Source organism: Aplidium turbinatum, chromosome 17 (assembly GCF_918807975.1).
Source record: "Aplidium turbinatum chromosome 17, kaAplTurb1.1, whole genome shotgun sequence".
In the NCBI taxonomy this organism is placed as follows: Eukaryota; Metazoa; Chordata; class Ascidiacea; order Aplousobranchia; family Polyclinidae; genus Aplidium; species Aplidium turbinatum.
The window spans coordinates 19,826,976-19,848,235 of NC_137488.1; the positions used below are offsets into that span (position 1 = coordinate 19,826,976).

The 21,260-nt window shown below is 37.4% G+C and overlaps 1 protein-coding gene across 1 annotated transcript; it reads left to right on the top strand.

Moving 5' to 3' along the window:
* Positions 1–2,274: 2,274 nt before the first annotated feature.
* On the top strand, positions 2,275–20,889 carry LOC145786652 (uncharacterized). The gene is made up of 14 exons (XM_082598347.1): positions 2,275–2,446; positions 4,643–4,776; positions 5,705–5,857; positions 7,288–7,453; positions 9,763–9,887; positions 10,843–10,948; positions 11,790–11,944; positions 13,044–13,111; positions 13,716–13,799; positions 14,398–14,645; positions 16,504–16,671; positions 17,951–18,057; positions 18,739–18,867; positions 19,571–20,889. The coding sequence occupies exons 1-14, from the start codon at positions 2,362–2,364 to the stop codon at positions 19,694–19,696; spliced, it is 1,854 nt and encodes a 617-aa protein (XP_082454473.1). The 5' UTR covers positions 2,275–2,361; the 3' UTR covers positions 19,697–20,889.
* Positions 20,890–21,260: the final 371 nt, after the last annotated feature.

A 21,260-nucleotide genomic window follows, 5' to 3' on the forward strand; every position in this document is an offset into this window, starting at 1 on the left:
AGGTGGTCTCAGCACTCGATCACGCAGTCGACAAGAACTAAAGCGTTGTGATGAGACGCCGATTCAAAATTGGAAATTTGAAACTTTCAAACAAAGGCAAAGCACTTGGGTGACGAAGAAAGTCCAAAACATTATTAAAAATGATTTTTCTAATCGTACAATCAACAAAGGTACCTAACATCTCTGAAGCATATGCTGAACTGGACATAAATCATTGTTAAATATTGTTTCGATTGTTGCTGTCGTGTGTGACGTAACAACGCTTATTGTGTCAGAATAATATGTGTCATTGTGAAAGGAAAACATCCAAGTGCTAGCTTTAAGATAAACAGATTTGATTTCCATCTTCGACTAACAATTGTTGAGGTGGTAAAATCAAACTAGGGTAGGCTACTGCTTGACCACGATTTCCAGAAGATTTGTCAAATATTAGACTCCACGAGCAAACACAAGTAGCGTTGGAAGCAAAATGCAATTCGCACATTAAAGTCCAACACTACTCCAGCAGAAGACACACAATTCAATCAAAAACAAGACAAATTAACTTTTTTTGTACTTTAATTCAGGGGGCACATAAAAGAGACACCAACCAAGTCTTAAGATCTTTGCAAAACATAAATTTTTTTTCTAAAAAATTATTTCAGGGTAAAACTAAAACGAAAGTTTATTTTTACTCAATATTTCTTAAAAAACCACCGCTTCCATTTGAACCTTTGCAGCAGTCGATGTAGGAATTTTGTGATTGAATAACTGTAACCCGCTGTTGATTCTGATTTGTTGAATCGTATCGGTGGCAAAACAAAAGTTCACTAGAATAAGAAACAGAACTGGCCATGTAGTTCAGTTTGGTCTTATTTCTAATCACTAGAAAAGGTTCAGTACAGAATACAGTAAAAGACAAAAGTAACCTAGTCTCAGCAAACGGATTAAGCAAAGTAGAAAGAATAGCCTATTGGTAAAATATAGAAACTAAAACCTCGGGTAAAATATTTTACATAAAAATGTCATCCTACCTAAAATGAAAGAAAGCCATTTTCAAATGGAGCATAGCAGGTTTTTGACATTGTTATCATGAGCAAAAAATAATATGATCCAGCATGGTGCTAATTTGAGAGGAAAGCTTACCTTGAGAATTGAGACTAACCTGCATGACATTGACCTACATAAGCTTGAATTAAGTTTCTTCAAAACAACATTGACTTTACTGTATATAAACAAAATTTGATGATCTAAGAATAAATTTCGGTTTTAATGAATAGCGACGGAAAAAAAAATTCTTTTGCAAAACTTTCTCTGCATTTCGATCATGAGGAATCCAATATGATCTTGGTGTACAACAGGAGAGGTCGTCGTATCAGTTTAGTTCAGCAGGCTATAGCCCTAAGAAGGGCCGTAGGAATTTCTCTCTAGAACAGTGCATTTCACAATCATGAAAAGAGAAAAATCAAAGATTGTAGTTGAGGGGGAAGGCACCCCGCTATTTGACGGGGTGGTTCTACGTGTCTTGCCAAAATAAAATGTTGAAAAAGTGTCTTTCTTTGTGAACAAGTGCTTTATGGGTTCTTGCAGTGCGTCCTCTTGCATGCATCTGGTTAAACCACTTCGCTTTCAAAAACTGTGTATAAAGTTCGTTGATACAATGACTTTCAATGTTGTGAAGACGTAACAAGTAGAATTTTTTTATTTGAGCCATCTTGATCGGTCATGAGTCACTCAAGTGCACCTTTGACACTGAATTGTACGGTTGACATCACATTTAGAATAGCAGACAGAATACTATCCTTTTGCGTTCTGCAACGTCAATTAGATCAAATTGTAGAGCCACAAAGTACAACGTTGAACATGAAGTTAACTGCACTCCACTTCTTTGCGCAACATTTTGTTGGTCTCTATTATATTAACAATTTAAAAAATACAAAATACAACATTGCAACTCGCCGCAAATGACGTCTTAAAGGTTTAATAACGTCATTGTTTAGTCACGCAAATAAAAAGGTAATCTACACCTCTATCAAATGAGATTCCAAGTATCATTATTATTCAAAGGAATTCATTGTGACTGCACCATTGTTCCATTGTTGGGTGTGTTTGTTTTTATGGGAAAGTTCAGCCCGCTGCAAACCAGAGTCAGTTTCGGAAAGCTTGTAGCCCAAGCGAAAGATCTTTCAAAAGCGTTTAAAAAAAGCTCTCACGTATTGAATTGTTGAAAAAAAACCCACAATCCTTTTGTGCTTTGTTTATGAAATAAAAAAAATCCACACGAACGATATAAAAGCTGGAGGTTCTTTATTGCTGACATGCCACGCTTTCCTCAAAGCATTTCTTAAGCAGTTACAACATTTTTATGTTTTATGCAAAAACATGACCCTTTGCCGCGTTATTCTTTTGATCGGCGTTGTGGCAGTCTTGTGGAGTGGTCTAGGTGCAAGTCAAGATCTTGATGAAAGTGAGTACGTTTGCTTTGTTTGATTAAATTACAAAGTCACTAAACGTTGACCATGAAAGATTAACAATTGTATTTTGTCAGTTTGTAATTTACTTGCTACTATTTGGAAACTGAATAGATATCACATACAGGGCCGTGTGAGCGCTACCTTGCGCCCTCGAAATCCACTAGTAGGCCCCTATGTTTAGTGATGGTTCAGGACAAGACAGCGTTAGATTATGGCCGCAAATTCTTTCAAAGTAGGAAAAATTCACATTTATCATTTTAGCAAAGAGTAAACAACTTGAAAACATAAAAAAAGAACAATAGATTATCCGACAATACAGTAGCGGATGTGCTGGAAACAAGTTGGAAAAGGACCAGAGTTTTCATGAGGCAAAATTGGTAAAATAAATGGACAACACAAAACTAAATCTCAAAAAATGAAGTTGGATGAGTAGGGGTTGCCTCCCGGAAAATGGTAACAAATATAATCTTGTTTTGTTTAATTTTTAAGCATTTTTGGAGCATTACCCGCTATGTATGGAACCATAGCTGTAACCGTAGGCCACTTTGTATGTAATTAAATTCATCAAATTAAAAGTGGATTTGGGTAGAAGGCTTGATCTTGTTATGTTATAAAAACGTCATTCACGACCACAGGAAAATTTCAATGATTAAATTCTTGAAAATTTGTATCGCTTAGTATTGTGGAACCTTTCAGCAAGCTGGAACTTCGAAAATCTATCTGAGGTGTCTTCTCCTTCGCTTCACCTGTATAGGTCTAGTATTTTCACGGCACATTTCACTTTAGCAATCTCTATATAACAGTGAAATTAATTTATTGAATTGTTAATTAACTAGGCTATTTGACTGAGCAATGTTTACTTTGGAATATTGGTATTGCGATAGTGACATATTTGAAACTGATTGTCCTGCTTATTCGTATCATGCACGTTATAACGTTCGCGTTTTGTCGCTTCTACCTTTTTCTAGACCTCTGCTATGTTTGGCATATATTGTTTTTCGTTGTGATGGTCAGAAATAAAAAAAAAACTGAACTGAGCTGATATTAGATTATTTTGTTAGTTTTTTAAGAGCACAAAAAAACGATTACTTCCTCAATCCACTTCTGAAACTATGCATGCTCAAAATAGCTGATTAGATGAATAAAACTGAGCAAACCAAGAAACAAAAGTGGTAAAGAGAAGTTTTTAAAATTTATAAAAGTAAAATAAACTATATTTCAGCTACAAAAAGATAGATGATATACTTTCAAAGCAAACGGATGCCCAATATTTTACAATGAAGCCAAAAAACTGTTGCAGTTTAAATTGTACTTACAATTGTCAGTCTATAGAGATGGAGCCGATTGTGACATAAGTAGAAGGCATGTCACATCTTTCGAGATTCGCTTTTCAGTATACACGACGTGGAAAGAATGTCTCTGGGTATGGTAAAGTAGCACGGTATCTGTTTCACTGTTTCACGGTATCAAGTAACCGTCGAAACTGGCTTTCTATTTTGCTGTTATACAGGATATGTAGTAAAAAAGCGAAAGCTCCACTCTCGCATGTTGGAAGAAACAAAAAGGAAGATTTTTATGGTTGATTGACTGGTATAAAAAGCAATAGAATTTATGCCGTAAAAAATGATGAAACTGAGCAAGCAACAACTGAGCAAGCTGAAGCTTAGCATCTCATGTCAACAAATTTAGTTTATCAAGCGATGACAAAGCAAGTTCAAACTGAGCAAGCAAATCTCATTTACTGACTTGGACAATGGACAGTAGCTGAAATCTACTTGTTGAGTTGAAGCACTTGCTGAGTTGCCGCATGCAGAATGTTCTGAGAACCCTGTGCGAAACTGTTGTTAGTGCCGGCAACGATATCCAATATACCAGCAGCACGGCAATGGTTATGAGAACAAGGCGACACCTCCAAGGGTTTGAAATCTAATTTTGTATTACATTCAGGGTGTTATCACATAATTACCCAAATTATTCTCAATCCGTTATGCAAAAAAGCGTAGGCTACAATCGGTGCAGTTTCTAAAGTTTTCGCTTTGACCAGACCTGGAATCGATCTCAGACTTACTAGCGCTAAAGCCGAAGGCAAAACTTCTCGGACACTGAACTGGTGACTATTGGAGTGACCTATCTAACTGTTTAATTACACCACTTTAAATTTAAACAAGACGTTGTTTTTATTGTTTCAGGTGACGGTTGTACATTAGTGAGTGTCAGTGATGAGAAGCAAGTAGCTCACTCCGGATGGCCTTACCTATTGGATTGCAATCTCGCGCTTGATGTATTTTACTATGCATACGGAGATGAGGAAGATGAAATCAATGTAACTACAAAAAACAACGTTTAATCTTCATCAGAATAATAATGATGATTATGTCGGCAACATTGCCGAGTGGCGAGAGCCCTGGAACGGCAATCGAAAGGGTGCCGGTTCGACACCGCTCAAGAGCATGCGCCTGTGTCTGTAGCAGAACACTTAAAGACATGCCTGAAGGTGGACATGAAGATTGACTTCCTTGCCTTCCCGTCCACTTAATCTAAATCTTCAACCACCGGGTGTAAGCCTGGATACGACAATCAAACATTATGTGCTTTATATCCCACGGAGCCCATGCATCGTAGATATACGTTGTTTTAACGTTTTACAAAGCATACCGTGCATTCTAGTGGTGTTGCCAACTAGGGTGGCTACAGGGATAATTTTGGGCCGATACCAGCGACATTTCCGTCCCTAAAACAGCACAACGTTAAAAAGAGTTTTCAAAAAGCTTAAAAAATTACTAAGAAAATAGTAAAAACCAAGCAACCACACGGCATTTAACATAATCCATTAAAATTGAACATAAACTATAAGCTACAAACGTTTTCGGCCATACACACGTTAGCCCTTATCAAGTAACAAAAAAATAACTGCTTATCATATCTACACTGAAAATGAATAACTGATCTAAACACTGAATTGAAAAACGAAATGTAAAATGAAACGGCATAGCATAGGAGAAAGGCACATCACATGGCGTCTAACGCCAGTTTAACCAAAATTGTATTAAATAGTAAAAAAGGAACATTTTCTCCACATTGCAAAAGTTGTCTCCAAAATAAAATTGACTTGATGCAAAAATACTCTATAGAAAACAAAACATGCGATTGTTTTCCCCCCTGAAAAATGTATTATACTTTCAAGATCGAGATGTAGCAAACAACGCAATTAAATTGATAAGGCAATTCTTTTAATGTCTTTGCTTTTGCAGTGTCAAATATTGCTCCAGAATGGCTCGATATTGTTTAACACGACCCTAAGCCCAGACACTATCGAATATTATGATTATGAAGAAAAGAGTATCGGGCTCATACTGCCTACCTTGAATAAAAACAGCACCTTCAAGTACGACATAATTGTAACCGTAAGTGAGATACGTTTGTGTTCAGATATTTAAAGAAGTACAGTAACTGTTGATTTTTGATTGAAAGTTGTAATCAGTCAAATGAGTAGGCCTATTGTTGTTTATGTCCGTCCCGATAGTTCAGTTGCTTAGTGCGTGACTTCTGGAACGAAGAAACTTTAAGATCAAGCGCCGCTGGTTCGACTCTCGGGGTGTGCGCTTGAGCAACGCACGTTAAGGACTGCTCTCCATTCAGCGGCATCTAATAGATGGAATAATTTCCCGACAACAAGACTTCAACATTTGGAAACTTCGCTCTGTCAATCCCGCTGACTGGGCTTGCGTCAGTGATTCAAAGCCTCTACAAGTATGCGAAACTACCAGGATTAAGCTCTGCAAGAAGCTTTCCCATCAGTCGAGGAGAAAGACTCAATCAATCAATCAATGTTATTAGAGACATCTGGTTTGTCAGTCACAAGAGAATTAACACATTTAAATGTTGATCACAATCCCAGACAACCACTTTATCTAGTCCAGATCTTTAGCCTACCAGACCTGGGCTACATAAAGAGGTTGTCTGGGGTTGGCTAGGAAGAATGTAAAGTAGGTTGCCATTTTACAACAAAATACCAAATCGAAACTTGTCAATGCTAAATTGTTGACAAAAGGATAAGATGACAGTCGTTAGTCTGTGCTTTAAACGATTGCACAAATCACGTAAAAGAGCATTAGCCCAGCGTACTACATATCTGTTTAATGTTTACACACATTCGATCAAAGTTTCCAAACTATCTTCATTGCTGCTTCAGCCAATGCTTTTGCTGTCCAATCGCTCAGCTGAATTTTAATACAGCAAGACAAGATATGGTAGTGGATCAAGACCAGTGACCCAACTGGTACACGAGAATGCCGCGGTTTCAAATTCAAATTGCATACAAAGTGGAACTGCGGTTGTGTCGAGGCGGTTGTGCAATTCGAATACTTGTCGACAGCAATCGAGCTCCACAACGTCACAATGGACAACGCTTCTTGGCAACATTTGATTAAGTCCGCTTAGTTAGCTTAGTGGTTACACGCCAGGCGCTGGTTCGACTCTCGGGATGTGCGCTTGGACAATGCATTTCGGGACTGCTCTCCATTCAGCGGCACCTAGTGAACGAAATAATTCCCCAGCAACAACACTTCAACAATCAGAAACTTTACTCCGTCAATCTCGGTAACCGGCCTTGCGTCAAAAGCCTCTACAAGTATGCGAAACTACCAGGGATAACCAATCAAAGCTTTGTCAGTCCGAAGATAAAGATTCAAAACTAACCAACCAAGTCCACTGCCAAAACAAAAATCACAAAATTTTGTATGTTTTAAAGACAACTTTGTCGTGAAAAAATAATTAATTTCTTTTTGACCCAATCCAGTAAAGTATATTTCTGTATCATTTTTGTTTTGACCAGGTTATCAAGACAGGGGAATGCTACGTGGCCAAGTTAAACTTAAATGTCGTGCAATTGCAAGAGAGCTGCCAGGATTTAACAATGTTTAATTTCAAATTGTCATCCCGGAACGAGTGGCTTACAGAAGATGGTGAACAGATGCTTAAACTCCCTCTAACTTGTGATGGTTTGTATGCAACGTTGTATGTCATTTTAACTACTGGTAGTTGCTTTAGTTCTAACTTTAGCCGCATCTGGTTCCACGTGTTTTGTTTTTGTGCTTTTGATAGCCAGTTAAAGAGTTGATTTGTGTTACAAAATTTGAATTGATGGAAGAGAAATGTTATCAATGGTCAAAGCGGTAATAATTTTTGTCTGACTTTCTCCAAGACTCGTGGATCCATTTCTTGAGACTAATCTCATCGCTTCACTCCATGCATCCTCAGAGATGAAAAACATTAAAATCTAGGAAAAAACAGAGAATATCACACTGAATTGATGAAATCAAATTTATTAACTGGCACATGGCCACCTGGAGATGCGGCCTGATTTGTCACATTTTGCAGATTTTGATAACAGCTACTGCATTATGCTAGTGTTTGACTGACATTTTTTGAGATGTTTTTACTTTTTGCGGTTTCCTAATGACATAAAACTTTTTTGTTGCCTTGGGGAAGCAGTAGCAAATGAGAAAAAGTAAGTTGAAAAACGCAAAATCAGACTGTTATTGAAAATTAACAGTCTGACTAAAATCTTTGAAATCAAATTTTCTTTGTTTTTCAACATGTGAGGATGTTAAAACCTATTGTGTCATCTGGGGAAAAGAATAAAGAAAGCGTAAAAATCTAATTTTTAGAAAAATTTATTTAAACGTTCGTCCAAAGTTAGAAAAACCTGGAAATTTCTGCAAAATGTGACAAATCAGGCCGCATCTTTAGGTGGCCATGACTGGCTTTAGCCACACATGTGTGGTTTCATCAGAGGTGGGCAGTAGCGCGCTACTTTTGTAGCGGCGCTACTAGCGGTGCTACTTTTTTGGTAAAAGTAGCGGTAGCTGCGCTACTTTTTAGTTGGAGTAGCGGCTGCAGTATGGCGCTATTTTTATTCCAAAGTAGCGGTAGCGGGAGAGGCGCTACTTTTTTTCAGTCGCACTCCGGCTACCGCTACTTTTTAATTTAAATTGAAAAAAATGCTTGTTTTTTTGCAATACTGGCGTGGTCAAGCCGCTATATAATCGGCTTGGTTGCAAAGTTTCGGTCTTTTCTAGCTGACGTCAACTTCTTTGGCGAATATCTCCGTGTGATGAAGCCTATTTGCAAGGCTTTGGACATTCTCCAGGGCGAGTCCAAGGCATATTACGGAGTCTTGCCTCCAACCATCACAATTTGCGGGAAGAAGTTGACCGAGATCAGTGATCTTTTGACCTGTGAGGAGTTGAAAGTGAAAGTCCTTGAAGGGGTGAAGAAACGATTCAACAAGTGCTTCAACAACATGAAATGCGTTATTGCGTTATGGCATCATGTCTTCATCCCTCCTTCAAGACGTCGTGGCTACAATTTGTGCACTACGTTTCCACGGATGATGCTAACGCACTGCGAGAAAAAGTCAAGACAGATATAATTCGACTGTTGCGGAGACATCAAGCCAGGTTGATACCGAGAAGAGTGACACCAAATCCAGTCATGACTCCGAGGATGTATTTTTTGGAGTGTTTGCGTCATCCCGTGAAACGTCGGTGCAGAAGGAAGCAACAATTGTGGACGCCTTTTTTTCGGACAAAAGCAAGTCCTTGAGCTTTTCGAATACCGAGTTAAAACATCTGTTCATTAAATACAACACCTCCATTCCTTCCAGTGCTGCGTTGGAGAGACTTTTCTCTGTTGGAAAAGATGTGCTTAAGCGAATACGGGCAGGACTTAATGACTCTCATTTTGAAATGCTCGTGTTTTTGAAAGATGCGTAACAATAAATTTCCCTTAGAATGTGTTTTCTACAATGACGTTAAAATGACAGCGTAAACGAATGATAACATTCGGTTTCAAGGTCATTTTTGCGTCACTAGGGACTTTAGTGTTTCCTAGTGTTATTTTAGACAAAAGTAGCGGAAGAAGTAGCGGTAGCGCGCGCTACTTTGTCTCGAGTAGCGGTAGCGGGTAGCGCGCTACTTTTGTAAATTGGTAGCGGGTAGCGGTAGCGCGCGCTACTTTGGCCCAAGTAGCGGTGGCGGGTAGCGCGCTACTTTAAAAGTAGCGGGTGCCCACCTCTGGGTTTCATCAGTAGCCTGCATATATTTTCAAAGAATATAATTCCGCAGTACATATCCTGTTGGATTATTGGTGAATTCACAGAGAGATTTGTAATAAACAGTTTAATGACGAAGAATTATTTGAAGTCATAAGTTAGGTTGGTGAATGTCGCTTTTATTACATAATCTGCGTGATGGGTTGGTTTTTCACTGTTTTCACTATAAGTAGCCTATGTATATATCTTGTACAGTTACCATCGAAGAGGAATATCCAAAGTTGCATTTGGATGGAGCTTCTGGAACTGTGACGTACAAATGGCTGAGGAATTGTTCCAACGAGTTGCCACAAAACGTAGCAATGGAACCAGGCGATGACGTGAGGAATAATTTGTGAATTCTTTTTCTTTTTCTATAAATTATTGTTTCGGGTTTCTCAATCATGCTTGAAAATTTCAAAGTTTATTAAACAAGATGAGAGGCTTTTATTAAACCACCCACTCTGTAGTGTTCGAGCTTAGAATGACACTGTTTGCTTGGTAAAGCGCTGGGAAGCCACAATAACTGCGATGATTACTGCTCCATATAAACATTAAACACACACATTATTATTATAATCAGATTTATTTCGACAAAGATGTTCTTGTTTCACAAATTAAGCTTTATGAAAGTTTTAAAGTTGATTATAACATTACCTAGAAGCACAATTGGAAGAAGAGAAGTACAATCACACAGAAGAAGCAACTTATAAGTTACAACATTTCATCCAGCTATATAGACAACCCGACTACAATAAAATTGTTTATTTCTGCACTTCTGAGGATTTGAAAAATTCATTTTTTTATTTTGTTCTCTTGCTGGTACTTAATGTTCAAGTTTGTTTCTAATCGTGTAACTTAAGTTTCTTTCCATTCAGTTTATACCTTTTATGTTTGGCCCTCAACGACAGACTGTTCCACACAACATAGGCATCTCATTGGCGCTTTTTACACATTTCTTCCTGTTAATCATAAACAGACGTAACTCAGCAACAACGCAACATGTAACATTATAAAAAATAGCAAACATTTTTGGCTATGCATATAGCCCTTATCAAACTTTTTGAGAACCAAATTACATTGTATAAGAAATACTAGCGCAACATGCAGTATAACAACAAGATATGGTATAATTTTAAAATTTGATAAAGTGCTTATCTTGCTCACGTACGAAGAGATAACTGAAAGATTACGTAGCACTAATGTAGCCTATTTCAAAGTGGAAATAAATTAGTTCACCAATTTTTTTATTTATAATTAGTTTTATGTAATGTTTACACACAATCTTGTTTGCAGTCACTATTCCATAACGTTGCATTTGAACATGCTGGTGTATACATATGTGCTGTGACGTACAATGGGATGACCCGATACGTCGACTACAGAGAGATATGCGTGTCACGTGAGTGTAGATTTACGCAGGCTGTAATGAGATGTCAAAAAATTAAAGTTTCTGGGCAAAGACGAATAATGACTGAGAAGAAGTTAATTTTTCCTGGCTAAGCATTACAGTATAGATAACATTAAAATGTTAAACTTGTGGTAGTTATATCAACACTCTTTTAAAAGCTATCTAATTGAATTGAAGACCTGAGTTTGAAAACAACTCAGCCCAACTCCATTTCTACAAATTGTGAATTAGCACCAAAATATGTTGTGCATGATGGGCAATGCCTATCTTCACGCAAAACATTTTGATTTATAAGCGATTTAGTTTCGTCATAACACACGCTGGTGCTTGCATAGAAATAAAATATTAAACAATGTTGAAAGAAATTTAACTTGGTTGGTCTCAAAAGTCGTACTTTGTACTTGAGTAGTTCTTCAACTCAGGTTATCAATTGATATTTGTCGACTGCATAGCCGAGTGGTAAAAGCCCTGATACGGCACTCGAAAGGGCGCCGGTTCAAAACCGCTCAAAAGCATGCGGCTGTGTCTTTGGCAGAACACTTAAAGGCATGCTTGAAGGTGGACACGAAGATTGGCTTCCTTGCCTTCCCGTTCACTTAATCTAAATCTGCAGTCACCGGGCGTAGGTCTGGATGCGATAAACAAACAAAAATTTGCTTGCAGATAATGTTAGTCTTTCTGTCCATCTTCGATAAAGTGTCTTTGGCACGGCGCCTGGAGGTGGCCATGAAGATTGGCTTCCTTGTCTCCCGTCCGCTTAATCTAAATCTTCTACCACTGGGCGTAAGCCTGAATACGACACACACATATCAATTTGTAAATTAATTTTTAGACCCACTCTCATACAACGCTCCAACACTACGTTGTTCAAGTGATGTCGTCTATCACTCACTAGGTGATAACGCAATGTTTGATTGCTCTGCCAACTTTGGAACTGGAGACGTGCAATCTCTGATGTCACAATTCATCTCCATTAAATGGAAGAAGGTGCTGAAGAATGATATGTTGTGGAATGACTCCACATATTAATTTCTCTATTTTATATCCTTTTTTCATACTTTATGAATTGCTTATGTTATATTTTGGAGTTGAAGAGTTAAATGGTGATACATCACTTGAAAACAGCGAGTAGAATGTAGCTCATAGCTTGATGTTGCAAGTTTTGTTTTCTTCAAGCGTTGTCGTCAGAAAAGAATGGGCTTATAAATAACAACAACTATTAAAAAGTGCTGCAAAGCTTCTCATTATTCCCGGGATAAAAAAGCTTTTTTAGAACTTTATCCTGATGATTTCGCATACTTATGGTGACGGCTGACTTGATGACGTTTTGTGGTCTTTGTGCTGTCTCTCCTTGCTTCATTAATTTTTACATGGCTAATGCTTTCGCTGTGTCTGCTGGATAGAGAATAAATTCCTATTTCAAATGCCACAATCTAAATTTAAACAAATAATTATTTGTGGGAGGCCCGTCCATTCTCCTCAACATTCACTAAATGTATCATGTTATACACTGTGGTGCAAACCCATTTGTAAGACAGCCAAGTAGTCGCCTTTTTTCTAATGTGATTTGTTTTCCGTTTGTCGTTCTGTTTTCCACACTGTTGGTTTTCATTCACTGCATATTTCTTGATGCATTTTCAGTTAGCTAGCTACTGTACCTTCACAAAGTCGAATTTAATGCATTTTTGTAAATATTTTCGGATTCTTGAAGACGGCTTAAGTTAAGCCGAAAACGTTCGACTGTTAAAACTGTTTGTATCAATGCAAATTATATTGTTATAATGCTCAACCCTGTTGTATTGTTGTGTCTTGCCTGTTTTCAGTACAAAAACACAAATTCTCTCCCGAAGCATATTTTTAAACATATAAAATAACTATTGCTCGAAAAATTTTTGTAGACATTGTTTGAAGACTCAACATTGAGTTTTTAAGATTTGAAGACTTTGTATTATTTTGGCGGTTACCATTTTTTGCAGTGTTGGTGATATTTATTGCATCAAACAGATTTTAAATTGAAAGCATGTGGAACAGTTTGTTTTAAGCCAAATTTTGTTCCGTCACTTTTACACTTCACTCTCTGCATTAGGTATCAGGTAATCAAACAGACTGCCTGGATTCATCAGTGGACACAAACGAAACGACATTTTGTAAAACGTATGTAGCTTTTTATAACGCTTTTCCTTCTAGTCTTAAATATAGTTAAATCTGGTGCCTCAACATGACTGTCTTGGTAGTTGGAAAAACTTTGCTTTCGCACAAGCGGGAATCTAACTAGAGCGCAGGAAGTAAAAGTTTAACCAAAATGTTTTTCGCAAATAAGTTTTTCATTTATTTACGTTTTATATATTGATTGTAATTTTTATATTTCCAAAGATACACATGCGTATGATGCTTGAGGATGTTTTACACAGCTTAGCACATTTTCAAACTAATTTATTAAGGACGGTGCTAGAATTAGCATTCCAGTAGGAATGTTCCTGTAATAGGAAAAAAACGTGCTCCCTTTGTACTTTACATAAAAAAACGCAGCATTTGTGTCACTCGTGTAGCCAGTAGCCTCCTTTATTTGCGCTTCCCCGCCTGACAAAGCCTTTAAGCCACTGGTATTGAGCCATAAGCAAATTGGTTAGTGATGTTAGAATACATCCAACTTTTCTATCCTACGTAGGCCATTGCACTATTCATCATAACTTGTCTTACTGAGAGCATAGACTTTAAACATTTGCAGCGCATTAAAAGAAATGCTGTTGTCTTGCAGTTTCGTTGAGCAGCGCTGTTCTTTAGGAGGTGCCGAGTACGAACGTGCCCCCGCAGCTGATGTGCCTATCCAACTCTTTGTAAGGTGAGATAGGCGTGACATTTCGAACAGAATATTTTTAAACAAAAGTTCATTTCTTTTGACGGACAATTCCTTTGTCTTGATTTAGTTTCATTGTAAATTGCAAAGAATATAATACGAGGAACACTTTTGATAAATTTTGGCCAAAATTTTTTTATCAAGGCTTATTTTTTATATCCCGAGGAAGCCCAAAGTACACGGCGCTATACATTTGTTTCTCTATTAACTGCATTATAAAAAAAATAGGATTGTTGGTAGTGAGGAGGCAAGGGAGGTGTTTGTTAAGATCTGGGCTCGGAGTGATTGTATCAAATGGGCCTAGGAACCTAAAAAATGCACCGACTATTTTTTGTCATAATGGGTTTGCAGCCAATCCATTGTTAAGAAACACTCTGCTTCTTCGCGTGAAAATTTATTCTGGAATGATTTTCCTTGTTTTTCTGTTTCAAGGAGATGTCATTGTCTTTTTTCACAATAGTATTATCTTTTGAAACGAGCCTCTTTGGTACCAAAACTAAATCATCTTACCAACGCTCTTGTGCAAAACCCCTATTGAGAAAATACATCTCTCTCGGTCAGTCATCCATTGTTTTTGTTGTAGAAACATACAACCAGAAGACTTCGGCCAGTACAATATCATCGTGTCCATATCACAAGACAGCATTGTGACCTTAAACGTGACTGTGACTTTGGAAGAAAATCCTATTCCTTCTATTTTATCAACCACACAAGTCATAGCCATATCTATTGGAGCCGTAGTCTTCCTTTTATTAGTTGGATTTCTTTTGTGGATGAACGCGCTGTATTTCCGAGTGTGGTTCAAGCGAACATGTGGACCCTACGAAACAAGTAAGTCATATTGAAGTAGATGACCATTTGAGTAAAAATTTTCTCTTTATGGCAGTTTCAAATGTTTTGATGGCATGGCAAGCTTGTTTCAGTGGTGCCGAAGTAAGGGGGATGGAGGGGATATATCCCCTCCAATATTTTGGCAGCATCCCCCCCAATAATTCAGAAAAAAATAGTTGCTATGAAGTTGTACTTCGATTTAGTTGTTTGTAAGCATCTCGAATTGCTGTTGTTTTTCTTTTATTGATGTTTAATCACAGTTCTAAATTGTCTTGGATTTGATGCTAGACAATGAAGGACCTTCATTGAAGGTATTAAGGACGAGTTGGACCAGGCCACTGGCAACGGCACTATAGTAATGAAGAAACTGCAGAAACGTATTTGGGACTTGTGCTGATTTTGAAGCCTTTGGCACTTATAGAGCTATTTAGTATCACGTTGCAAGGAGAAAAGCTTGACATTGACTCTTGTGAAGAGCTGTTTCAAACCGTGAAAATCACTCGAGAGAAATATCGTGATTTGGAGTTTGAGAACAATAATTACAAAAATGCAGTTTCACTTCCGGAAAAATTTGCTGCTAAGTTTATCACGCCTTTGCAAGCACCACGGCAAAGAAGAGTCCCTGAAAGATTGGGTGGAGGGTCGATGGCAGCTACTGCAGACACTCAACTCCATTATAAAATACTTTACAATCACTTCATGGACAGAGTTATGTCTGAACTGACCGAACGGTTTGAAAGTAGCCTGGATTCTGATTCGGCAAAGTATAAAGAACTTGCACGATTTTTCAAGACCGGCTTAGTTCCTGAAATGGTCAAAAATTATCCAGAGCTGAATAGACAATCGATGAGTTATCAAATTGTTTCATTTAGCAAGCCAACAGGACCAAAATCCCTGTACGATGCTAAAAGAGCTTACCAGGCATTGTCCGAGTTGGAAAAACCTCTCTATTCTCAAATAGGCTACTCCAGCTGATTAAGCCCATTCTTTTCTGCTTTCTGCTTCCTCTGCTGCTTGTGAGAGGTAGTTTTCCAATCTTCGTAGATTGAAAACCTGACTGAGAAATACTTTGTGACAGGAAAGGTTAAATGCTAGCATTGTTTGCAACATTGACCAAAATATTCTTAATGACATCAGCATAAATTAGGCTACAATGCTAATGTATTTTCAATGCGCACTACCGTAAGACGCAATTTGTTCGGTTGTAACAAGTTCTTGTGATGTGTTTGAAAGTTAGCATTTTTGCCATAAATTTGCAGATGTTCTTCTGTAGCTTCGATTGTTTTCAGTCTCCTGACCATTGACTTTGTCCTATAGCGCACTAAGTGTAGTGATTCTATAGAAGGAGAGAGCAAGAAGAAAAGTAGCCTATAACTTCTGTTGTTTTTTTGAAAAAACTAAGTATTCATTGGAAGGTCATAGGTTCGAATCCAGCTGGAGGTACCAATTTTTCTTTGCTTGTTTCTTAATCTTGAAGCGGTCATTCACAAGAGCACTGGTAGCACTTTTATCTCCACGATTCCTTGTTTGTAGGCTATATTATGCTGTTAGCAGCTAATTTACCGACTTTCGGTGATTGTTTAATAAACCTAATACCACAACCACTAAAATTGTGTATAAAAGTATGCGTCCCCCCAATGTTCAAAATTGTCTAAAATTTGATAAAATTTTGATTTATCCCCCCCAATCCTCAACTAACTTCGGCACCACTGGCTTGTTTAGTGGCTTTCTGTTAACACTACTTTAAAAATGGTATTGTTGTAGATGCCTTAAATATTATTTTTCTCTGTACATGATGATTAGTAATTTTTTTTTTGTTTTGAAATTTTAATAAGTAATTTTGTCAATGCATTATTAGTGGGAGGACGAAATTATGCCGCCATTTTGTCCTACCACGTATCTGATGCATTGAATCCAGCGCAAAGGGTGCAGATGACAACGGCTGCAGATACGCTGAGAAATGAAGTGGAAAGATGTTTACAGTACACGATGTTTGATGTAATAAGAGATGCTAGGCCTGGCGAAGGTAAGCCATTTCTTTCTGTTATCTTCACAGTTGAAGCGTCGTTACAAGGGTCATCATCAAAGAGTCATTATTCATAATAATTTTTTATTCTAGATGACTATATGCAATACGAGAGCATACATGCAATGTGATGTAATATGAGTCTATTATATCACTGCCAGCACACCAGCAGGCTCTTTTTACGTCGATTCAACAATCACAAACATCAATTTAATGTAAAAAGGTCACATTTTCCCAATTAGATTTGACAAGTGCTTTGTTTATTCCACCAACCAGTGCAGCTTAGTAAATTACAAAGAGGGGTGTACTTTAAGTATGTTACTTGTTTGAGTGGTGCGGGTTTTGTCACGTCCAAACACGTGTTTGTGACTGTTTGTCGAGCAGCAGTACAATACGATGCGCATGTTGTGAAGCTATACTAAGGTCTAAGGTTTACACAGTGTTTGCAACTCCAAAGTTGGCCATGTGATTTCGTTATCTTTTCCAGGTTTGGTGGCTGTGGAAATTTAAGATAGTCTTTTCCAAACACTGTTTTATCCATTCATATTTTAAACCTTTTAGTTTTGTCATATTTCCCTTTTTGTTGGTGCCTAATCCGTGTGTTTACTTTATCGTACACTATATATGCGCCCAAGCAATGAAAAATAAAATTGAATTTCGTTCACGTTTTGTCGCTTTTACCTTTTTCTAGACCCCTGCTATTGATGGTGGGGAATGAAAAACATAATGATGTTAATTGTCTGTGTATAGTGTGCAATGTGTACTGTGCTTGTCCATTGAGACGGCTGCGATTCTGTTGTCTCTCGCTAAATATAAAGGATAATGCAATAGATTGACTTTCGCTTTTAGCAGCATAATTGTTGCTTACTTCACAATTTAGATACAAACGACCTGTTTTAGCCTGATGCTGCGGGTTCGCTGTGGTAGTAGCCGTTTCCACTAGCTTTCAGAACACAGTTCAATAGTCATGTGCTGTGATGTAAAAGACAGTTATGCGTCAATTCAAAGCTGATAATTGAAAGCGGTCAATTCAAAGCCGATAATTTATTTACGATAAAGACAATAACCCTAACACTAACCCTAACCTTAACCTTAACCCAGGGATCTCTGAAGATCTTTTATTTAGAGATCCATGCCTTAAAATTTCGTCTTTGAATCATCGACTTTGAATTGTCTGCTTTGAATTGTCGTGATACCGTAAAAGACAATGTTAGCAAAAACTTTTCCTAAATTATCTTTTAAGCTGTTGTGTAATATTAACGCGGTGTGTTTGGCTCAGGCCGAGCAGCTGAAATCCGAATGAATATACAAGGAAGCCACAGAGTAATTGTCATATTGAATACAAAATTTACACAAGATGATTGGAATGTGAGAGTTTTCCAAGAGGTAAGCTTTTCGAAGTTTATCAAACTACTACCTTAGTTTATGATGTCACATTTGTATTTGTGTAAACAACGAAAAAGAAAACGAACTGGTGTTCAAGTATTTATGCAAGGAATAAAATCATTAACTGAGTACAACGATAAATAGTGAAACCATCTGCTAAAAATTGTCAATTTTAAGGACTATTTAGTTATTCTATTCGTCATCAGGTGTTCAGTAAATTTCATTTTTTCTACAAAGTTTTTGTGTCATGTTGTGGAACCTTTATGCTAAATTGCTTTGATACAATCCCAGTATCAGTTCAAAGATCATCATAAGATTTGAACCAGCGACCTTATGTCTCGAACTTAAGCAAACGCAGCAGGAAGTATGACACAATGTTTTGGTAATTGTGCATTGAGGTTTTCTATTTTGATGTCATTAGAAAAATTTGGTTTGCTTGCAAACTCGTTTGTCTTCGTCATGCTTGGATTGTATCGAAAGCATCAATCAAAAATTGACGTCATTTTTCCCTTAATTTCAGTTATTTTTAAATCATCTCAGTACTATCAGAATGATATAGTTCAAGTACCTCTAAAGGTCTGGGTTAATCAATGTCTACCCACAATTCCAGTACAAAACATTACTTTAGTCACACAGTTACTTGTAGTTTTGGTGCAAGTTTATCAATGACACCCGTTCCAGGGCTTTATGGAAATGATACAAAGAGAAGATGTGAAACTAATCTTTGTTGTTCTTCCTAATGTTATTCAACATGCCAAAATACACTCTCCAACTGATCCCACATGGGCTGCGTTGCGTGCGGCAATGCAGGTGAGAGTTGTGTTATTTGCCGGTTAAGTAAGATCACCTTCTATGCCTAACTCTCCACCACCTCAACGTGACCGTGACTCGAATAGTCACGATGAAAACGTAGCTAACTTCTTAGCAAGCACACCTAGTTGATCCAAGCAGGCCTGGATTCGATTTCCTATTCACAACATACTGGCTTCAAAATGCTTTAAGTGTGTAGCACCCATTCTATTTCTTGCATGAAGCAGTGTGAAGATTAATCGTGGATTTTTTGAGTAAAAAATAAATTCACAAATTGCGTTCAACAGTTCATACTTTTAGGTTAATATTTGTGCTGGCATTGTTCAACGGCAACGTCAAAAAGTCAAAATCTACTTTCCGTAGCTGAGTCTTAAGTTGCAATCATAATAAACAATGCTATTGGTTAACTTTCAATTAGTATAAGAATGTTACTCAATGCAACAAACAGTGTACCAGCCTCATTTTTAAAGTTTTATTAGTCACTTTGAAGTAAGGTTAGTATTTTGTCAATTTTCTGAACATAACAAATCGTATAGATAGATAGCGATACAATAAGGACAAAACTTTCAACGTTAAGTGCATTTCTACTTTACACTTCCATCGTAAGAGTTTGTTTATTTCATAAATGGACTATTAGTTGCTTGAAATATTTCAAATTTCCTCTTTTCTTAAACCAAAAATTCTTACTGAAATATTGTTGCAGACAAATTACGTTATTCAATGGCCGAGGTCTTCTTGGTGGCAACGTCATCGCTTTCGCTACCAAGTGGAAGATGCAATGCCAAAACTCAAACCACATGATGGAGCAATAGAGCTAACACGTGTGTAGGTGCCACCAACCATTTCCGACATATCGGTACAGGACATGTACACCCAATAGGACCCTAACGCTGAAAGTAGTGAACAGGTTGAAGCAGTTGAGAAATTTGCCTAAATTGCTGGCTACAAGCACAAAAAAACAGTAAAAGTCCATCGCATGATCATTTGTAGAGTCCATTGCATGAATTAGCGTCAACGCAAGATAGCAAATGGAAAACTGATGCAAATTTTTTGTCAAATGGAAAACTGGTGTCAATTTAAATTCGTATTAACTGATATCTAACTTTGTGTTGGGTCATGTTCTGAAAATTTATTGTTTTTCTCATGGTGAAAGATTTGTCTTAAGCTACATTATTTTTTTTAAATTGCATTATAGGCTACTATTTGTATGGAAACACATTCGATTTCTTGTGATTGCTTCTACCTTCTAGCAATTTTTGAAGTCTTTGCTGTAATTTAAATTGAGATCCAATTGAAACTTAGCAGCTCAGTAGGCCACCGTGCTGGCAAATTAACTGTAAAACTAAACTTGAAATCAACAAAAGCACTGTAGCGCCCTGCGTTTTACCTTAGGTCTTTTCAACTTTCCTTAGGTTTGTTACCGCCGTGAAATCTATTATTGTGCTTCGGGATTTTCACCTTAGGTCTTTTCAACTTTTCTTAAACGCCTGTTACCGCCTTGAAATTATCGTTCTGTTGCATATAGGCCTATGTGATGTTACCCAGTAAGTCAAGCAATTCATGTAGTTTGGCAAGTGTGCTTTGGGCTTCCTGAAGTATGATTAGGAATTTGCTTGCCTCTTAAGAAATCGTATGCCAATCAGCTAAACGCATTCTTGCAACCGGCACCTTTCAATCACATATGCGTAATTTTTCGTCTTTTCAACGTTTTAGCTTACAGATGCTTCATTCCTCAGCGACTATGTATATCGCGATTTGGCCGACCATTCGACAGACAGAGAATTTTACTTTTGGTGTAGGTAGTACGTCAGAGTACTGTATAATTTTTGGTGCAGCTCACTATAATATGATTTTGGTACAGTAGTGATATTAATTCTGGCTCCGTCAGTCAACGTTCAGTGTGCAGTTTCCTGGGTTGGACTTATGATTTGGATTACGTTCTGTTGTGGAAAGACGATTGCAATATTTTAAGTTATGTGGTGACAATAAAATCATACTTGTAATAAAGAAGCACAGACCTCGTTCTCGGATCATTTCTGCCACATTGTTGTGCCCGAAATGTCGCTGTAGACTAGTATTACAGCTAGGTATGGGCGGATAAGTTAAGTTACCCGTTGTCCGCTACAGCACTAATACCAAAAAAAAACAAAAAACGATGAGCTGTTACGTAGAATTTTGTTGGTCACGCAAAGAGTACTATTAGTTATTGGTTGGTTAGTTATAGTTATTAATTTTTCAAATTACGTTTGATGCTATTCTTATAAGGAAATGTAGCATTTACATTACAATCTTAATTATTATAAAGTGCTGATTTTGCTACAGAGGCTAATAACTTGCTGCAAATGTATGTCTTTAGTGGAGGTGTGTACAACATACAGTAACATTAGCATATA